The 20,287-nt window shown below is 38.8% G+C and overlaps 1 protein-coding gene and 1 long non-coding RNA gene across 6 annotated transcripts in view; one reads left to right on the forward strand and one right to left on the reverse strand.

Annotated features, from left to right (window-relative positions):
• The window catches only part of rbms3 (RNA binding motif, single stranded interacting protein), a 362,894-nt gene that overhangs the window by 264,954 nt on the left and 77,653 nt on the right, over positions 1-20,287 (reverse strand). For 4 of the 5 annotated variants that reach the window (XM_041244823.1, XM_041244820.1, XM_041244822.1 and 1 more), the window contains one exon: positions 4,312-4,485. The exons of the other annotated variant lie outside the window; for it this stretch is intronic. In XM_041244823.1, the coding sequence (XP_041100757.1) occupies positions 4,312-4,485 (174 nt within the window). The remainder of the gene's footprint in view (positions 1-4,311; positions 4,486-20,287) is intronic. 5 annotated transcript variants of the gene reach the window in all.
• LOC121312916 lies at positions 1,357-18,208 on the forward strand. The gene is made up of 2 exons (XR_005949914.1): positions 1,357-1,395; positions 17,952-18,208. It is a non-coding gene; the product is annotated as an uncharacterized LOC121312916 (long non-coding RNA).

Genomic DNA, 20,287 nt, shown 5'->3' on the forward strand with positions numbered 1-20,287 from the left:
ACAACAGAGTTGCAGCCAGTGTCATCTTCTTTAAAGGCACTCAAGCTGAAATCATAAAGTAATAATCATAGCCCTCAATGGAGTTTAAACTTTAGCCTTTAGCTTGTACGTAGGGAACAAAAAACACTGCAATGTATATATAGGGCAGCTGGCTCTTTGAGCTAATATATATATATATATATATATATATATATATATATATATATATATATATTTTGAGGCCATTATTATGGAGATAATTAGCTAGACATGCAAGTAGATTTAATTTTATTACATTGCAGTGTTTTTTGTTCCCCGCGTACAAGCTAAAATGGCTTTATGTTTAAACTCCATCGAGGGCTATGATTTTATGTAGCCTACACTATGCTAGAAAAATATTGTGACGATGGCTTCCCGTGGGTTCAGCAGGAAGAATGGAGACACTGCAAAAGATTTCTTTGGTGCTTGTAGTGTAAGTGCCATTTACTGCACTTGCTGTGGGCTGCGGCTGGCGCTTAAAAGTGCCGTTGGTTTGAAAAGCAGGTAATGAAATGGAATACAGAAGATAGCTCTACTCGCTGCCACTCTCTCAGCACACACTCCCAAAACAGCACGCAGGCTGCATCTTATAGAGAGTCCATCAGGAAGGAAAGAGCGCATCTGGTTGGAACCAGGCTGCAGCAGCTACAGACAGACAGACAGACAGACAAACACACATGAAAGTGAGCACAGCGTACAACTATTTACAAGCAAATCCCACCCCCCAGCAGTTTAATGCAGCACCAAAACGTCCCATTCATCAGTCCTACGGGACACGACGCTACAATATGTATCCTATTTCTTCAAGTGGTTTATTTTGTTTTAAAATTACTATTTGCTGCTTACAAAATCCTATATAGAGACGGAATAATCATGTGGTATAGTTTTCAAGAAGTTTCGCATTGCTTTAGTTTTGTTTTGGTTCAGCTTTCTCTCTCCTGTAAATTAACATGTCCCCCAACTCCATGACTGGTATTCATTTTAAACAACACAGCATTAAATTAAAACTATGTTGTTCCTCTAATCACAGGACTGAATGAGATTAAAATCCATGCTTATTTTTTTTTCTGGGCTGATTTATGGTTGTTTTAATAGCCTTAGCAACAACTGCTAGAAGTAATTACCTTACAACTATTTTTTTCTAAACTCTGTGGTGTGGGTGATACATCAGAGGCAATTCATGTTGGCCCTTGTTACAGAGACAGCTGAAGTGGGCGGCGTCAGAACCAGGAAAGAAATGAAATACTCAAACACAAGACGGATGTGAAATGAAATGATGGCGCTTGCTTGTGCCGGTTTATTGCGAAATAAAAGAGACAAACAAAAACGGACTATACTTAACAAAACGGTGCACGGACAGACACACTGACAAACACGGTGAGTTGATAAATTAACAAGTATCATGCTAGTCCCACCAGCACACAATAGCAGTTGTAAATAATTTATCTTCTCTCTCCCGTTCTCCACTCACCGAACACCCAACCGCGAGTATGTGAAAACGTGCATCTATATATACTGTTGTGCTGGGATTCAATTACTAATTAATTATTCACTTGAATCCCAGCACGTGAATTAATTATGTGCAACCTCGTGCTCACATTTTAACTACTTTAAATGTACGTGAAGTGCTGTGCAATCCTCGTGCCTAAATACAAATATACATTTTAAACACTCGTGTTACAGACCCGTTTATATCCGTTGTACCAATGACTATACACCAACATTTAACAAACCACACGCAACATAACAGATAATATACACAGGGGCGGGCACTTTGTCACAGCCCTGTTCAGTCCTACACGGTTCTGAGGCTGTAATGTGTTTACTTTGCAAGAGCAGGGAGATGTATTATAGTTTAAATGTTCAAACTGCATCCTAAAATCAGTTCAGTGCATCAGGGTAAGGGGAAATTACACGTAATGATGGGAAACTATTTTTTGTTAAACTATCATTCCTATAGGATGACTTTCCCTGCACCGCCCTTGAAAGAAGATGATTGTCCCGGTAAAATGTTTCAACAAAATACATAAGATGTACTAAGCATGGGGAATTCAGGACCCAGTATTTTTCAGTGGGAAGCTCCCCGGGAGCAGGCGTGTTTTAATTGTATTTGACTCTTTCTATAAAAACTCACAAAAAAAAAAAATCTATTTTTTATAGTAGAATCTTGGAGATTGTGTCATTTTTTTTCAGAACACTTTGGAAACATTATAAAGTACTTCAGAAACCGTACAAACTTTTTTGCTTTTTTTTTTTGTTTTTTTGTTATTCTGTGACACGAGGGACCTTTCAATACTTCCTGGAAGTTTTGTTGAAAAATATTGACGTTTTGGGCAAATTGCAAGACCTTGATTCACCAGAAAAAAAAACAAAAGTGTTAATGATGATTTACAGTAGAAATGTTTGAGAATCTAGCCAGATTGAAACAGTACCAGCAAGAACGAATCTTGCTAGACTCCGTCCAGGAAATTTATAGGACACCCTTTAAAAGTTTACTAGGTTACATTTGCACCATCATTTTGCGGTTTCCCACGCTTTCCCTGCACTTTTACTATAATACATCACAGTAAATATTTAAAAGGGTACTTACTATTCTGGTATGTTCTCATTGCAATGCTGGACTGTAAAAGGGGGGAAACACTTTAAAATGTAAGCTTTTCATTGATAAGATCTGTAATCTGTAACATGGATAAGGCTTGTGATCAGACATCCCACCTCAAGTGGGTGATCCTGCTTAACTTTTGTATAACAGTAACAATGAAAGGCTGAGGCTCCTGTTACTTAAATGTATGCAAACCCCTTAAACAAAACGTTCATCTTGTAAGCCGTGGAAGCAGGACTGAAGTATGACCTGTGTCTCATACAGGAACATGGCAGTTTGTCGACTCCTGATACTGTAAACTGCACCCCGGCATTGCTCTTGTTTTCGCCATACGCTGTCATGCACCATCACTTTTCACAATACATATGACCTGTGTCTCATACAGGAACATGGCAGTTTGTCGACTCCTGATACTGTAAACTGCACCCCGGCATTGCTCTTGTTTTCGCCATACGCTGTCATGCACCATCACTTTTCACAATACATGAAAAGCAGAGACACACAACCTTGCCTAATACTTCAAAAATATTCAGATGTTCTGCAGTTGTGCACTGTTTCAGCAGGTACATCTAAATGATCAGAATAAAAATGTATGAAAAACAGTGCATGTAAATACAAGCTCCAGTCCTCCACGGGCACATGTCAATTATAAAATTAAAAAAAAAAAAAAAACGTCAGCTTTCATTACATTTTATATGGCTCAGCCACACAACTGGCCTACAGAATGGCAAGGCTGCTGACTTATATAGTTCTACTCACAAGACCGGGACATACAGGGAACATGTCACATACAGAATTGAAGAATTCAAGGCAGCAGACATGGTACACTATACTGGAAATGCAAGTCACTGCAGAGTTGCTTTATGGGTTTGTTTAATCCTGTGACTATGTAGTACACTAACCTGCACTGGCCTTCAGTGGCTAACAGATATAAGATGGCAAGTTAAAGTATTTATACATATTTATTTATAGGGAGTGCACTCGGAAACATGGTTTTGTGGTCCATACCACTCTAGTTGTGAAGCATGGCCAGTAGGCTATAGGTTATGAAGAAGTTTTTGTTATTGACTTCCCTTATTTTGGGGTGCATTCTTCACAGTAATATTGAGTTTTCAGATACCCAACATTAAAGCTTAAGGTTTCAGGGATCAGCATACAGTATACTCTGCCAGGATGTGCCACAGCTGGATTTTACTGGAACATTTTACAGCACTAGGGAATCACCCTGGATTGTATGAACCATCTACTCGCAGTGATCCCTAGATTCCCAATAAAAGGGTTCACAACTGCTGTAAAATGCCTGAATAATATCCAGCTGTGGTTTATACCGGCATGTTAAAGGGTGATCAATCAACCCCTTAGTATGCTTCTGTCTTTAAATTTAATAAATTCGTATTTACTTATGTATACAGTATGTATAATATATAATGAAACTGCTCAACCCACTCGCATTTGAATAGTTAAAAAATGCAATATCTAAAAAACAAACTTGTACACACGTGCAACCACAAATAAATAAATAAATACAAGGAAGTGAGGTGTGGCGGTTTTCTCTTGCTTTTTTTTTTTTCTTTGTGCAAACCACCGTCCAGTCAGAAGGGTCGGAAGGAGAGTTTTGGAACCTGTGCTGTACTTCAAAGCTACAAACAAGTACAGTGAAGAGACTAGTAGTGCATGTGTTGGGTACTTACAACAGGTTGGCCAGAGCAGTAAGTGTAGCTAGCGTGGGACTGGTAGTGGAGGCTGGCACGAGGAAAGCTGTACATGTTCCAGGCAGCCTGGCTGCTGTTCCACTGAGAGGTAAAGCCAGGACTCATGGTCACTCTCGACTTACTGTTTTGGTACGCTCTCACTGTGGTGCTGGACTGTAAAAGGGGGGAAATAAAATAAATCCATCAATGTCAGACCTGCATGCCAATCTCTTCTATTTTCTTCAGCCCTGCCCCTTGAAGCTGGGCACTGGAACGCTTCTTCCATAACCCAGTTAAAGTGAAGCATTTCCCTTTAGCCCTTTACATAGCATCACTGTTCTAGAATTTTGTAAAGCTTACTCTGCTGAATTTTAAGGGGCTGCTTAAATTTCACATATTTCAAATGTATTCATCAGCTTAATAACAACATAAGAACATTAACAAACGAGAGGAAGCCATTCGGCCCATCAATGCTCGTCCGGTTCTTAGTTCAGTGATTGTTCCCACAACTTTGTCAAGTCAGGTTCTTAAAGGATCCCAACGGTTCAGCATCAGCAATGTGGTAACACTATAAATTCAATGTAGTATATTAAAAGAAACTAAAATACCGTAAGTCTTTCTTGATGTCTTCCAGACTAAATTATGATAATTTTGTATTTGAAAGTTAAAAGTATTTTAAAAAGTGGCCTTATTTAAGAGTTGAACTAAAGAAAAAAAGTGTTGTTAGCTGTGTTTTTTCACTCAACAAAATAGTTCAATTCTTAAATAAGGCTACCATGTTTACATTTTTAAACTACCTGGAGTAAACTGAAAGGCACTGTTTAATGATGGGCAAGGCTTTGATAAGAAAATACTATAAAATAATTATGACTTGACATTTATTAAAAGCACCAAGAAATACATAATATACTTTTCCAGTCAGGAAAAAAAATAATGCGATTTAAAAAGACGTTCTAAAAGCAGGTCACCACGATGTGAGCAGTGACTCACTGACACACTTCACAGAGAGTGGCTAAGCTGCTCCAACAAATGCACCGCAAAATAAGATCGTTATCGCAGTAAGCAATTAGCTTGTAAAGAAATGAGTGATGTGTCAAATAGATGGGCTGAGCAAGATATTCAATCACTACTGCAAAGCAGTATCTGGAACAGAAAAGTTTATGAGGAACCGCCTTCCTTTGCTTTTGAAATTAACTAAAACAGGAGAACAAAGAAATTTGTGCAAGAAAAGAATCAAATCCTCAAAAGTTTCGTGGAAGGTTTACGATCCACAAGAATAAATCCCTAAGGGTGTATGATTTTGTAAAAGCAGTTAACGTCTGCCATTTTTAACCAAAGCAAACTTTTTTGACTGGTATGAACTGAAATTTGAAGGCATTGGGCAAGCACTGTGCTTGAAAACAAAACACTGCAAGCATTCTAAACCTACTGAATCGTCTGATGTTACATTGACTGACATGAGTGTGTGTCTAAATGCAGCAGATCATCGCTTAACTATAACTAGTGTAAACAACTGAAACTACTACATCTTTACATAGATGGTGTTAATAGTAACTTCATACATACTGGCTATAGAAATGGTGATAAATCATGCAAATACTGTAAAACTGCAGTATTCAACTTTCCTGACTAACAGATTAATGTACTGTAGTTACTGTGAATTCAGAGCTTGATCAGTACAGTGCTTGGTTTAAATACTGGCAGTCACATAAGTCATTATCAGGTCATTGCAAAAAAAACATAATTACGATTGGTGGAAACTTAATGCAGGAGGAAAGCATATTGCCTGTCTAAAGGGTGTATATGCGGTTATTCGTGGTGATTCTGCTGGTGTTGGAACAGCACTTAGCCATGAAGGCATTTGGCACCCGTTGAATTACATAATGCTTTGTGTATCTGAAGTTCTCGTATCCACCTACCTTGCCTCTCAAAAGTATTCACCCCCTTGGACTTTTCCACATTTTATTGTGTTACAACTTGGAATCAAAATGGATTTAATTAGGAGTTTCTGCCACTGATCAACACAAAAAAAGTCCATGTCAAAGTGAAAAACTAAATCTACAAAGTGTTCTAAATTAATTACAAATATAAAACAGAAAATAATTGATTGCATAAGTATTCACACCTTTGAGTTAATATTTGGTATAGGCACATTTGACAGCAATTACAGCCATGAGTCTATTTGAATAAGTCTCTACCAGCTTTGCACATCTGGATACTGCAATTTTTACCCGTTCCTCTTTGCAAAATTGCTCAAGCTCATGCAAATTGGATGGGGACCTTTGGTGAACAGCAATTTTCAACTCTTTCCACATATTCTCAATTGGATTGAGGTCCAGGCTTTGACTGGGCCACTCCAGGACATTGACCTTTTTATTTTTAAGCCACTCCAGTGTGGCTTTGGCTGTATGTTTGGGGTCATTGTCCTGCTGGAAGATGAATCTTCTCCCAAGTGCCATGTCTCTTGCAGACTTCAGCAAGTTTTCCTCCAGGATTTCTCTGTATTTTGCTGCATCCATTTTGCCCTCTGTCTTCACAAGCTTTCCAGGCCCTGACGCAGAGAAGCATCCCCATAGCATGATGCTGCCACCACCATGCTTCACGATAGGAATGGTGTTCTCAGGATGATCTGCATTGTTAGGCTTGCGCCAAACAGAGCGCTTAGTGTTGAGGCCAAAAAGCTCTATTTTGGTCTCATCAGACCACATAATCTTCTTCCACTTGGTCTCACAGTTTCCCACATGCCTTCTGGCAAACTCTAGCCAAGATTTGATGCCACTTTCCCATAAAGGCCAGTTTTGTGAAGCACCCAGGCTATTTTTGCCATATGCAGCGTCTTCCAGCTCAGCCATGGAAGATTGTAACTTCTTTAGAGTTGCCATAGGCCTCTTGGTGGCCTCCCTGACTAGTGCCCTTCTCACCCAGATACTCAGTTTTTGAGGACGGCCTGTTCTAGACAGATTCACAGTTGTGTCATATTCTCTCCATTTCTTAATAATGGACTTTACTGTGCTCTGGGGGATATTCAATGCCTTGGAAATGTTCTTATATCCTACCCCTGATTGGTGTTTTTGAAGAACCTTATTCCGGATTTGCTTTGAATGTTCCTTCGTCTTCATGATGTAATTTTGGTTAGGAAATGTATTAACCAACTGTGGGACCTCTCAGAGACAGGTGTATTTAACCTGAAATCATGTGAAACACCTTAATTGCACACAGGTGGACTCCATTCAAATAATTATATGACTTTTAAAGACAATTGGTTGCACCAGAGCTTATTTAGGTGTGCCATAGCAAAGGGGATGAATACTTATTCAATCAATTATTTTCTGTTTTATATTTGTAATTAATTTAGAACAATTTGTAGATTTTATTTTCACGTTGACTTTTTTGTGTTGATCAGTGGCAAAAACTCCTAATTAAATCCATTTTGATTCCATGTTGTAACACAATAAAATGTGGAAAAGTCCAAGGGGGGTGAATACTTTTGAGAGCCACTGCATATAAACCTCACTGTGTTTTTTTTCTCTCAGCCTTGGTGATTCACTGTCCCTGGTAGATAAAGTAAATGTGTGTGATGCAAAGTCAATCAAATTCAGTGGCAGAGGGTTTTTTTTTTTGTTGTTGTTGTTTTTTTGTCTTTCAAGCAAAATTCTCAAATTCAAATGGTAAACACTGGCCACCCAAATGGACACCCATGGTTTTCTAAGTAATCTAGATACCCCTCCCAAGTGACAATCCCACGAATGAATTGAAAACTGTCTCCAACACAATATTTTGGCAAAACGGCATATTGCTCCAGGCCTATTTGCTTTAATAGCACTCAACTGCATTGTGAAATGTAAAAAGAAAAAACACCAAAATGATTGTGGCTGTACACAAACCCAGTACTCACACACACATTAATCCAATACATGTGTGTTTCATTCACCATAATCACTTTGTTTATTCAACAACAGCCCAAGAAGCAACTTCAAGTCTTACAAAATTTCAGCTAAGATGGAATAGAAAAATTAGGTTGAAGCTTTGGGGTTTTATGCTTGAAGAAACTCATACTTACTCATGTTGAAAGGCATTTGAGATTTTACTCTGGCACCAAAACATATTCACATAGCTATTGAATATGATGCAGCTTCAAATACACATGTACTATATTAATTCTTTCACTAGGGATCACATCAAGTTAAGACTTGTTTATACAAAATAAGTATTGAGGAGGCTCTACTTTGTCACCTTAGACTTGCATGTTAAAACATTTGTAAAGAAAAACTGGAATTGCAGACAGTCAAGAAGCAAACCAAGATCAGAGGGTTAAATTAAAGACTCAGATGTCAGTTATTATGTGACTGCAACAAAACACAACAAAATAAATAATTCACACTGCTCAGTGGATTTTCTAAATTATTAAAAATAACGTGTGGCATTTACTCTGTATGTTGAAAGCAGGAGGCTATCCTCAGTGTTAATACATTGTTTACAAATTACACCTTGTGGAACTAAAGGCAATCAGTTAGCCTCAGCCTTTTTACACAATGTAAAAGGGGCATAAAATCCCTCCACTGTATACTTGTCACACATTGCTCTATCTTAGGTTATACATGCACACTACACTGCAATGTGCATCAATGGGGAAACAAATACAGTGGCTTGCAAAAGTATTCAGACCCCTGACCAATTCTCTCACATTACCGAATTACAAATGGTACATTGAAATTTCGTTGTTTGATATTTTATTTTTAAACACTGAAACTCAGAATCAATTATTGTAAGGTGACATTGGTTTTATGTTGGGAAATATTTTTAAGAAAAATAAAAAACTGAAATATCTTGCTTGCATAAGTATTCAACCCCCACACATTAATATTTGGTAGAGCCACCTTTTGCTGCAATAACAGCTTAAAGTCTTTTGGGGTAAGTATGTACAAGCTTTGCACACAGTGTCAGAGTGGAGCGGTTAACTCTCGGCGGGGGACCTCGAGGACAGGTCCAGAGGTTCCTTATCGGAATTAGCCTGGAAATTTGGCCGCGACAGGGTCCAGTTTCGTCAAAAGTTCCAGCTGTAAGATTAAAAACATATATATCGGCGCCGTCAAAAAGATATCCGCATGTCTCTAAATAATGTCTGAAATTCTCCCTTTTGGGTTCTCTGTACGGATGTACCAACAACGTCACTTTTGATTTTGTTTTAATCCTCTTGTATAAGGGGTACAAACTTAGCACATCTGGAAGTCGGCTATTTTGTAGAAAGCATGCAGCTGCGAGTTTGCTAAACAACTGCATTGTGATCAGCTGCGGGGCATGCAGTGATTGGAGAGACCGTGGCGTTGGGCTGATCACGGAGCAATTTGATAGTACAAAGGGGAATGCAGTTACGTGAGTATGGCCCATTACACTGAAACTAATAACCAGCTGTAGCTGTTTGTTTGTTTTATTTTGTCTTGTGTTGCAGGACAAGGAGACAGGAGCTTCCGCCAAGGAACCAACACATACCCCTGAACACTACCCTCACTGCACGTCACAGACACACACCATCATCTCTGGTTTTGAGAGCACAGTTTCATGCAGGGAGGATTAAGGAGTGTTATTCTATATTTTCTGTTTGGGATTGCCGTGTACCCCATGATACCATAGTTGGTAGAGGGGTGGAATTATTGTTTATAGTTTGGAATAAACACAGTGGGTATTTAGCTCCTAAAGACCCAAAACCTGAATAAGATATGCCTGGTAAGCTGTTCAGCGAGCCTGTGGTGCAGTCATGCCCTGCCCCTGAGGGTACAATAGGACTGCACACACATTCAGTGTCATTTTTCCTTCAAGCATGCTTCAATCATGGACGCAGTGACCTTGAATGTTAATGGTTACATTTCTATTTCAGAGAACCAGAGTTATGATAATAACCAAACGTTCCCTTTCAAGTACAAAATGTAACCATTACCATATGGGTGAGTGTACCAAAGCTGTTGCAAGGGCAACATTGCAGAACAGAAATGCATCAAGGCTAAGCCGAGAGGCTACATTGTGTGTTACCATACTGAACCCCAGTAACAGTAGCTAGGGCAAACAAATTGAGGGAGAAACTTACCTCTATGCCTGTGTTGTATAGGTCGACTGGAAAGCCACCCTTAAAACACTAGTTCCAAAGCCAGGGTTTTGAGGATCTACGATATTTAGTCTGTAGAACCTAGTGAAGGTATGGGGAGTAGTTGCATATGTCCCTGACAAATGCACCCTGGAACAAAGCCCACAAAGTTGCCATGTCCATGGTGGAATGGGCAGTGAGCTTTTCTGGAGGGGGTAAGTTTGCCATCTCATAGGCAGTCCTGACTCTGTCTGCTGTCTGCTATCCACTTGGACCGCCGCTGCTTAGACAGGGATTGACCATGGGACTTCATCATCCTGCAGACATCATCCTGGCAACATAGTACCCCAGGGCCTGCACCAGGCAGAGCGTATGGACCTCTCGCTCTCTATCAGACTGGAGAGGTAGATGGAAAGCCTCTAATACCACAGACTGGTTGACATAGAATGCCAAGGTCATCTTCGGAAAAATAGGCAGGATTAGTACAGAGCGTAACCTTTGTCCTAGTATCTGTAAAAATTAAGCAGGCTTCGCAATAGAAAATGCCTGCAGCTCACTCATCCGCTTTGCGGAGGTGATTGCAAGCAAGAATGCCGCTTTAAATGATACAAATTTAAACATTAAGCATCCAAGTTTAGACTCCAGTGAGGAACAATGTCCTTCATAGGTGGCCGAAGCCGCTGAGCCCTACCTCATCAATTTAGTTCATGAAATTGTATCTGCTTAGATCCACTCGTCTCTTGGTAACTGTTTTAAAAACAAACACGTATTAAAACACAAGATATAATAAATATTATAATATAGACTGTCAAATACATCGGATTTCCGTGTCTTTCTTACCTCTAAAAAAGTTTCTCTGAAGCAGGCTAAACTAACCCTGCCCTTTAGACACTAAATGCCCCTCTCAGTGATGTCACACGGGGGAAAAAAAAAAATCATGAAGTGAAATTGAATCCCTCCCCTATCCAATGATATGTATTTCAAAGTACAATGGCCCTGTAAGTCATCAAAACGAAGTGCGCTTCAGTATGATCGTGTTAACACAATCCCAGTCTATAAAGGGTTAGCCAGGAGCAGGTCATCCAGCTGTTGTTATGGTGAGGGCCTGTGGTTTTCAGAAAGGGACCTCCGAAAATGACACTAGTAGGCTACCAGGATACTATTACAGTGAACACACTCGATGAATAGGCGCACTTGAGGATCACCTCAGAGACCCAGCCCTGCTTTTTGGGGCAGGTAGCATCTTTGGAGCGCTAGAAGCCTCCTCCGGCGGTATATGGGCCAGGCCCAGCTTTTCAACATCATGCACCCTATATAGAAGGGGTACTCAAGCACAGGAGGGTCAGATAATGGGGGGTGTAACCATTTACAATGATATGATTTATGATTGCTATTTAATAACACAAATACAAAACAAATATATTGATCACTGTAATGCTATTCAAAATGCATGCTAGTAATCTTAATGTTATTTAAACTATTCAATTAAAATGGACATCTAATTTCTTGTCTAAAATTGGCACTCACTTGCACCGTCTTTGTTTTTGAGTGGTTGTGGCATGGCAAATCTTTCCATGATAAACTGGAGGGGGGGGGGGGGCGAACAAAAAATTGAGGGGACTACACCCCACTTTGTGCAGCATGCATAAATACATTTGAATAGTTTTCCATGTGGATCAGGGTGAACAGCAAGCATTACAAACAAACCTTAAGGAAAGATTACAGAAGAGGAGTCATTATTTAGAGAAGTTAAATATAATAGAAAAGAGTAAAATATTCACCATTGAGTTATGGAGTGCACTGACACGAATGGGAATGAATGTGCATACCAAGTGACTGTAGCTTACATACAGTTGTTAACTAAGTTGTAAACTAGGAATGAGAAGGGTTATTACCAGATAAAGTGCAGTGACATTTGTTCCTGTATTATGGTGTGTTGCCAATTAATATTGCTTGTTAGGCGACACAAATACCCTGTAGATAGTGGCGACCTTTCAACCATGCAAACTGCAACTAGCATTTGTAAATGAACTACTTTTACAAAAACCTGCCTACTTCTTCCTGAAAGAAACTATAATAATAATAATAATAATAACAATAATAATAACAACAATACACATGGCCCCAGGACTCTATTTATCACTGCTGTGCACTAAGTTCTGTGCAGCTGGATGTCTTTGAGATCGCTGCAGTTTGTGTCATTTACAATGTCTTTGATGATCTCAGACAATAATCCGCAGTGGAAATGGTGGTGTGATTTGACACTAGAAACGCTGGTTTCAATTCTGCCCTTCTCTTTTTGGCACTAACCTCCAACACTGGTGCTACTTGGAAGCAGTTTATTTATTCAAGGCAGAATGTGGATTAGCATTGTTAATGTGTTCTGTTGTTTTTTGCATCTTATTGAGATGCTGCAGTATTTGCAGAAGCCACTGGCTGTTTATCCTGGATCAGCAATTAGCCACACTAAAAAAAGGCTTTACTTAGCGATTTACTTTCACTGTTTAAACATTCACTGCATTAAATTATTTATTAAATACAATGGAAAATGAAAAAAAATCAGCATGACTATAAAGCCCAGTATTTTCTTTATTTGAAAATAAGCCATTTATAAGGGAGTTCCACTTAATTATGCTACATTTTAAGTGGTCATTTTTTTAATTTTAGGATTGTTGTTTTTCTGATAGCCATTTAGTAGTAACACTGCTTTAATGTTCGTGTTTTGCTGCGCATAGAACGAAGACACTGCATGTAAACGAGGGTGCAACATTTTAATAAGCGATTAATCTAATTTCAAAAAGAATAAATGCAGGACACACTTTATTACAACCACTATTCGTAATTGTATTAACATTAATACAGACTAGCCATTTATTAAAATGCTGTGCTCTCATTTTAGCCTTCTTCATTCTGCATTTAATGAGAAAGTAAAGACTTGGACAATTTAAAAGCCTATTTAGTTGTTTCACATTAAAACCCTGTAAATTAAAGTGATTTTAGTATTATTATTGTAAGCTATTGCAGCCTCAGGGGAGAGCACAAAGTCAGTTGACGTAGGCTGCTGGATCCCTGGGAAGGAACAACTCTATCCACTGGTTTCATGTGAGGCACAAGGCCACAGTGGGACATCACAATATCTTTATTATATCTTATATAATTTGTGTAAAACACAATAAATGCAAAATATGTAGCAGAGAGAAGTAACAAATACTTATCTGAACAAGGCTCTCCGGTCAGGTCAGTCTTGAAAGGAAAAATGGCGCTAAGATCTGTGAGCGCAATCCTTTTGTGTCCTCAGTGGCAGGCCATGACTGTGTTACAGGCCCGCTGAGCAGCTTTGGTATATCTTACTTGGGTTTCAGGTCTTTAGGAGGTAAATACTAATACGACCATGATTATATTTCATACTTGAAAGGGAACTGCATGACATCTCACACTCCTAAGACACTAAAAATCCTTCATCCCTAAAAATGTATCAGTTTCAAGACAGTTAAAACATGCTACAACTTAAAATGACACACTGCCTAGCAACGGAAGCAATGCTGTTGTGTTTATACACACAACTACTGGCTGATTTATCTCCCCCAGGAAAGCAACAGATCTTAATTCAGTTGTAGCTTAACTACCTGCTGTCAATACAGTAGGTTTAAAATACTAACCATCACATTAGAAGGCTGTGTAGTCCAGTGGTTAAAGAAATGGCTTATAACCAGGATGTCCCTGGTTTAAAGCCCAGCTCAGCCACTGACTGACCCTGAGCAAGTCACTTAACCTCCTTGTCCTCCGTCTTTCGGTTGAGACATTGTTGTAAGTGACTCTGTAGCTGATGCATAGTTCACATGCCTAATCTTTGTAAGGAAATAAGGTAAAATTGTGTTTATCCCAGAAAAGTGAAACCAATTATGTCTGGCCCGATTCCCTTTAATATGTGGCATGAAGGAAATTTAACCATGAACCGGGGTTGAAAGTCAGCTGCACTGCCATTGATCCAAAGAAGCAGATAACATTTTTCAAATCTGAAGTCCAACAACATTCTTTCCTTTCCTTTCAAACATCCACAGCACATAAAAGTGTCAGTTGTGCTAAAAAAAAAAAAAAAAAAAAATGAAACAATAAAAAAATTAATAGAAACAAAATGATCAAATGCTACTTTGATTCATGACACTCTTCCGCTAATGGCTAGTAATGACTAGGTGAGCCACATGCTCAGGAGCTTGCTGGTTCGAATCGTGGTCATGATAAGTTGCCAATCTTGGCTGAGGGCCCCACATGCTGTGCTACACTGCATTGGCTTTTTTATTGCGTTGGGTATAAAAATCAGATGGGGATCGTTTATGACATCATGCTTCAGCGATCCCAACTAGTCCCCATTAGAATGACCAGGCTTGCTTCCAGAGTTCAGTGGTTTAATAACATCCATTGTTTGGGTTCAGCAGGCGATTGGCTTGACTGCAGGAACAGAGATCTTCATACTTGCTGATCATTATGTGGGTTTTGAATTGGGCCTTTCATGTTGGGTAAAAAATGTAATTAAAAACAACCAAACTTTATTTACACAAACAGATGTTAAATAACTCTCAAGTTAAAGTTTTGTAAAAAGGATCCATGGGGACCAAGCAAGACAAAAAAAAAAAAAAAAAAAAGAAACTGAAACTATCAAATTTTTACAGTTAGGTTAGTTTCAAGGTTAGGTTTTGGGTACTGGAGTGACACATTTTGGAATTTTCCAACATAAGCTGTACAAATCTGTCAATGCAGTTCCATTCATGACTCATCTTATTTGAGAGTGTCCTGCCAAAAATCACAGCACAATTTTCCAGTCCACAGCAGTATTCATGTCCTTAATCATTCACATCCTGATTGTGTTGGCCGAGTGAATAGCTCTGCCGACACAGCCCCCCCCCCCGTGCTTCCATTTGCAACTATGATCACTGATCATAAAATAATTTTTGCTTCTGTGTCTCTGTCCACTTTAGCTGCGTACACAAAACTATCCTGGACCGAGAACAGAGAATGCCTGCACTTGTCTAGATAAAGCCTCAGTTGTACACTGAATGATACGTGATTTTGGTAATGTGGTGGTGGGAAAGTCTTAATATTGAAGAGGAGTTCACATTGCCATCAAAATAAGAAGATTATGACTGTATAAAGTGCTGTTACTTGTGATGTGTTCTTAAAGCAAGGTTTTCTGCACTTACACTTAAAAGGGGTACAGTTTAATAATGTATTAAATGGTTGTAACAAAGAAAGACTAGAATATTGGGTCAGCCAACCTGGTGTATAGCAGAAATAAAATAAAAAATATAAGGTTTTTAGAAATATTTCAAAATTTTATTCACAGTGGTGAGTAATCATAAGATACAATTTTAACCACGGTACCGCTATCTTTATAGCAGCTTTTAATAAATAAACCTAATAGCACTAATAATAACTATGTGCAATGTAATGCTAAACTTGCATAAAATACCCAGGCCTCAAAAGCACACTACATACCCTTTTTCTTCTGCTCAAGTGACACTGATTTGATGTGACAAGTCTGCAAGTGTTTATATTTTGTGTGTCTGTTCTATAGAATGACCAGTAGTCATAACTTTTGATACTCTTTTTTTTAATATATATATATAGAAGCCCCTGCCAACCAAGTGTACATTTACTGTCCAATCTGCTGTTCTGCAGAAATACACTTGCAACAGTCTTTCCAATCAGTAATGAACTGCTACTGGATTGAATCAGCTTTGGGGTTTGTAATGACTCGTACCCTACACCGCCTTACTCAGATATGCACAAGTGTAATTTCCATATTTAAAAGAGATATTTAACAGGCACTGCAAACAAAGTATTACACAGTTAAGTTGATTACCAATTACAGGACTCCAGAGACAGCCTGGCATTATTTAACAAGCACCGTCCTAGTAAACCTAAATGCGAAACACACTCGTCTGAGATTCAACATACGCGTTATAACAATACCAGCTGTTTGCTGTCAAGAACATTTAGTACGTTTATGGGAAGAATGTTAAAAAAAACAAAAAACAGATGCATTTTAATTAAAGGGGCTTACAGGTACAGTATTCACCCTTCAAGAATCGTAACCAAAATCTGAAAGTACACAGGTCAGACCTCAAATGCTCAAGCCAAACCACATGCATTTTTATCAGCTTTCTGTCCTCTCTAAATATTTGCCCTGGCAGTGCAGGTGTTCTCATTAATTGATCTCAAGCCAATGGTTTTACTGCAAGAAAGAAGGGATGTGAATCACAAGGATAACATCCTTGATGGTTTGACTTCTGGAATTCCACTTAAGTCTCGAAAAGTAATTAGTAATGGGTTTCAGGTCTTAGAAAGTCTGCATATCCATTATCCTCTGCAAGTAACAAGTCACAATAAAGTCATCTGAAGTTTTTTTTGTTTTGTAGATGACTACCACACTTTGACCATCAACCACGCATTAATGGGCCACACAGCAGGGAAAAGTTAGCATGGGGCTCAGGGGTGATTCACAAAACGTTCTCTGCCTCTTGTGTTTCATCGCCTCTGCCCCATCTTAGAGCAATTGTGGCTTTGTGTTTAAACCAGTAGTCTGTGAGCTTGGATACAAAAAAAAACAAAAAAAAAAACCTCTCTCACAGATTCCTGCTGGTGAATGCAATTGAAAAAAGCGAAGATACAGAGAAGCACAGACAACCTCACTACTGTTTCTTGCTCTACTGTTAAAGGATTCAATCCTCAACAAACTTCTAAGGAACCTGGTTTGTGAGTGTAAACATAACATTACCATAAACTGGGGTACCCTAAGAAGTTAAACTGAATGTTCTGCATTTCAGAAGAGTGAGCACTGGATTGTGATATTAAATAGGAGTACTGTGACTTACTGGTAACCTGCTTGCACAAAATTATGTGTTTAATAATGTATTGTAGCTGTGATCTAATGTTAGATATTCTTCTTGGATGCACTGTGCAATACAAATAGTATATTTTGCATAGCTGTCATTTCATTAGAAATATTTTTGTTTTTGCTCTGCCTTATTAATCAACTAGAAATGTTCTCAGTGTATGGAAGGATACAATTAAAAATGGAAAAGTTTAAATGGTAGAATATTATTATAAACTGAAGAAAAAAAATCAAGATTTTGTTTTTGGAAGTCATCTATACTGAGAGGCCATACTGGATTCAGTTAAACCAACTATTAGTTTTATATAACAGTGTGATAAAGAGAGAAAGAATCAATGCTGTAAATCTCCCTCCCAATTGGAAAGGGCGCGGGTAAGGTTGGTAGTACACTTTCCCGTAGATGGTTCAACTCAATGATGGGCGGAAACCGTAAGTCGGCCATTTTGGGGAAAGTGCGTAACTGCCAGTACTCTAAAGAACTCCATTGCGATCAGATACGGGTCAGGCAACGATTGGATAAACCATGGCAACGTGCTGATTGAAGGGAGGAGTTTGTGGTACAAAGGGGATGTAGTTGCAGGAGTACGGCCCTTTGTGCTGAAATGTTACATACGGTCGGAGCAGTGTATGTTTGTTTTTGTTACGAGTTTGTTTTTTTATTTCTCGCAGAGGAGGACGGAGCCAGCAGCTGCATCGACGAAGCCAGTCCAACCAATTGAGCACTACCCTTGCCTCACGACATAAGCAATCGCCACCACCCTGCTGAAAGCAAGAGCACATTTTTGTGCACGGGATTTGTGGAGTGGATTGTTGTTATTGTTATTGATTTGGCCTGCAAACAACCCGTGTTCCCCCAGATACCATTGCTGGTAGAGAGGCTGTTCTTTATGTTTGTATTAAATAAACACAGACATTTCGGGAGTTTACTACTGTTTGGACCTTGCCTTTGTCATTGCACCGCTATCGCCCGACGACAAGCAGATACTTTCAGGTCCAGCTTCATGCGATTAAACTGCATATCAATTCACCCCCTTGAAATCAATAAATCACTAATTGGAAACTCCACCTGTGGTTTATCTGTAGCACTGCAACCAAACTACTATCTGACCCATTTCCCTGCAGCTTCACTGTTACCTTATTGTGAGCTGTCAGCTTTGCATGGGGACGAATATAATATTTGTGGGTATACACTGTATAGGAAAGACAGGCAGGACAGAAGAGGAGGAGGGGTAGCGCTATACATAAGAAACAGTCTTGAAGCCCAGGTGTTAAACCTGGACAAAGAAAATAAAGCCGAATCAATATGGGTCAGAATAACGGACAAAAATTCAAAGGGCATAATAATAGGAGCATGCTATAGACCGCCAGATTCAGACGGTGAGCACAATAATCTGTTATACAATGACATTAGAAATGCATGTAGCAAAGGAGAAGCCATACTAATGGGGGATTTCAACTTCCCCCATATAAAATGGGAAAACCCAGTGGGTAGCACGAAGGATGAAATTGAAATGGTGGAAATGACAAATGACTGCTTCCTAACACAATTTGTCAAGGCACCGACTAGAGGGGAGGCATGCCTTGATTTAGTCTTTTCAAATAACGAAGACAGAATAACTAAAACAGAGGTCAGAGAACCACTGGCAAACTCAGACCACAACATGGTCTCATTTGAAGTGTTTTTTAAAACCCCAAAAGTAAAGACTAAAGCTAAGGTTTACAATTTTAGAAAAGCAAACTATGAAGGTATGAAACAGAGACTAACAGAAGTAGATTGGAGTAAAATAGAGAAAACACCCACAGAAGAAGGATGGTTGTTCTTCAAAAATGTAGTACTAGAGGTGCAAAACAATTACATCCCTAAAGTAGACAAATCTAAATGTAAAACTAAATTGCCAAAATGGTTTAATAGATCAATTAAAAAAAATATTCAGCGAAAAAAGGCACTTTATAGAGCATTAAAAAAGGACCAAAAAGAAAGTACGCAGAAAGAGTACACGGAACTGCAAACGCAAGTCAAAAAGGAAGTTAGAAAGGCCAAGAGAGAAATAGAAATGAACATTGCTAAGGGAGCTAAAACCAATTCCAAAATGTTTTTCCAATATTACAACAGCAAGAGAACATTCAAAGAGGAGATTAAATGTTTAAGAGATACAAATGGCAAAATCGTAGATGAAGAAAAAAAAAATAGCAAATATATTAAATTATTACTTTTCACAAGTTTTTACAAAGGAAGATACTGACAACATGCCCCACATGTCATCCAGTTCCTATCCAGTTTTAAATAACTTTAGCATAACTGAGGCAGAAGTGTTAAAGGGACTAGGAGCTCTTAAAATAAACAAATCCCCTGGGCCAGATGAGATCCTCCCAGTAGTACTCAAAGAAATGAAAGAAGTAATTTACAAACCGCTAACCAAGATCATGCAGCAGTCTCTTGACACAGGGGTGGTACCGACAGACTGGAAAATTGCAAACGTAATACCGATCCACAAAAAGGGAAACAAAACTGAACCAGGTAACTACAGACCAGTAAGCCTGACTTCTATTATATGCAAACTTATGGAAACTACAATAAGATCCAAAATGGAAAATTACCTATATGGTAACAGGGTCCTGGGAGACAGTCAACATGGTTTTAGGAAAGGGAGATCGTGTCTAACTAACTTACTTGATTTTTTTGAGGATGCAACATCGATAATGGATAATTGCAAAGCATATGACATGGTTTATTTAGATTTCCAGAAAGCTTTTGACAAAGTCCCGCACAAAAGATTAATTCTCAAACTAAACACAGTTGGGATTCAAGGAAACACATGTACATGGATTAGGGAGTGGTTAACATGTAGAAAACAGAAAGTACTGATTAGAGGAGAAACCTCAGAATGGAGTGTGGTAACCAGTGGTGTACCACAGGGATCAGTATTAGGTCCTCTGCTATTCCTGATCTATATTAATGATTTAGATTCTGGTATAGTAAGCAAACTTGTTAAATTTGCAGACGA

This window comes from Polyodon spathula, chromosome 3 (assembly GCF_017654505.1).
Source record: "Polyodon spathula isolate WHYD16114869_AA chromosome 3, ASM1765450v1, whole genome shotgun sequence".
NCBI lineage: Eukaryota > Metazoa > Chordata > Actinopteri > Acipenseriformes > Polyodontidae > Polyodon > Polyodon spathula.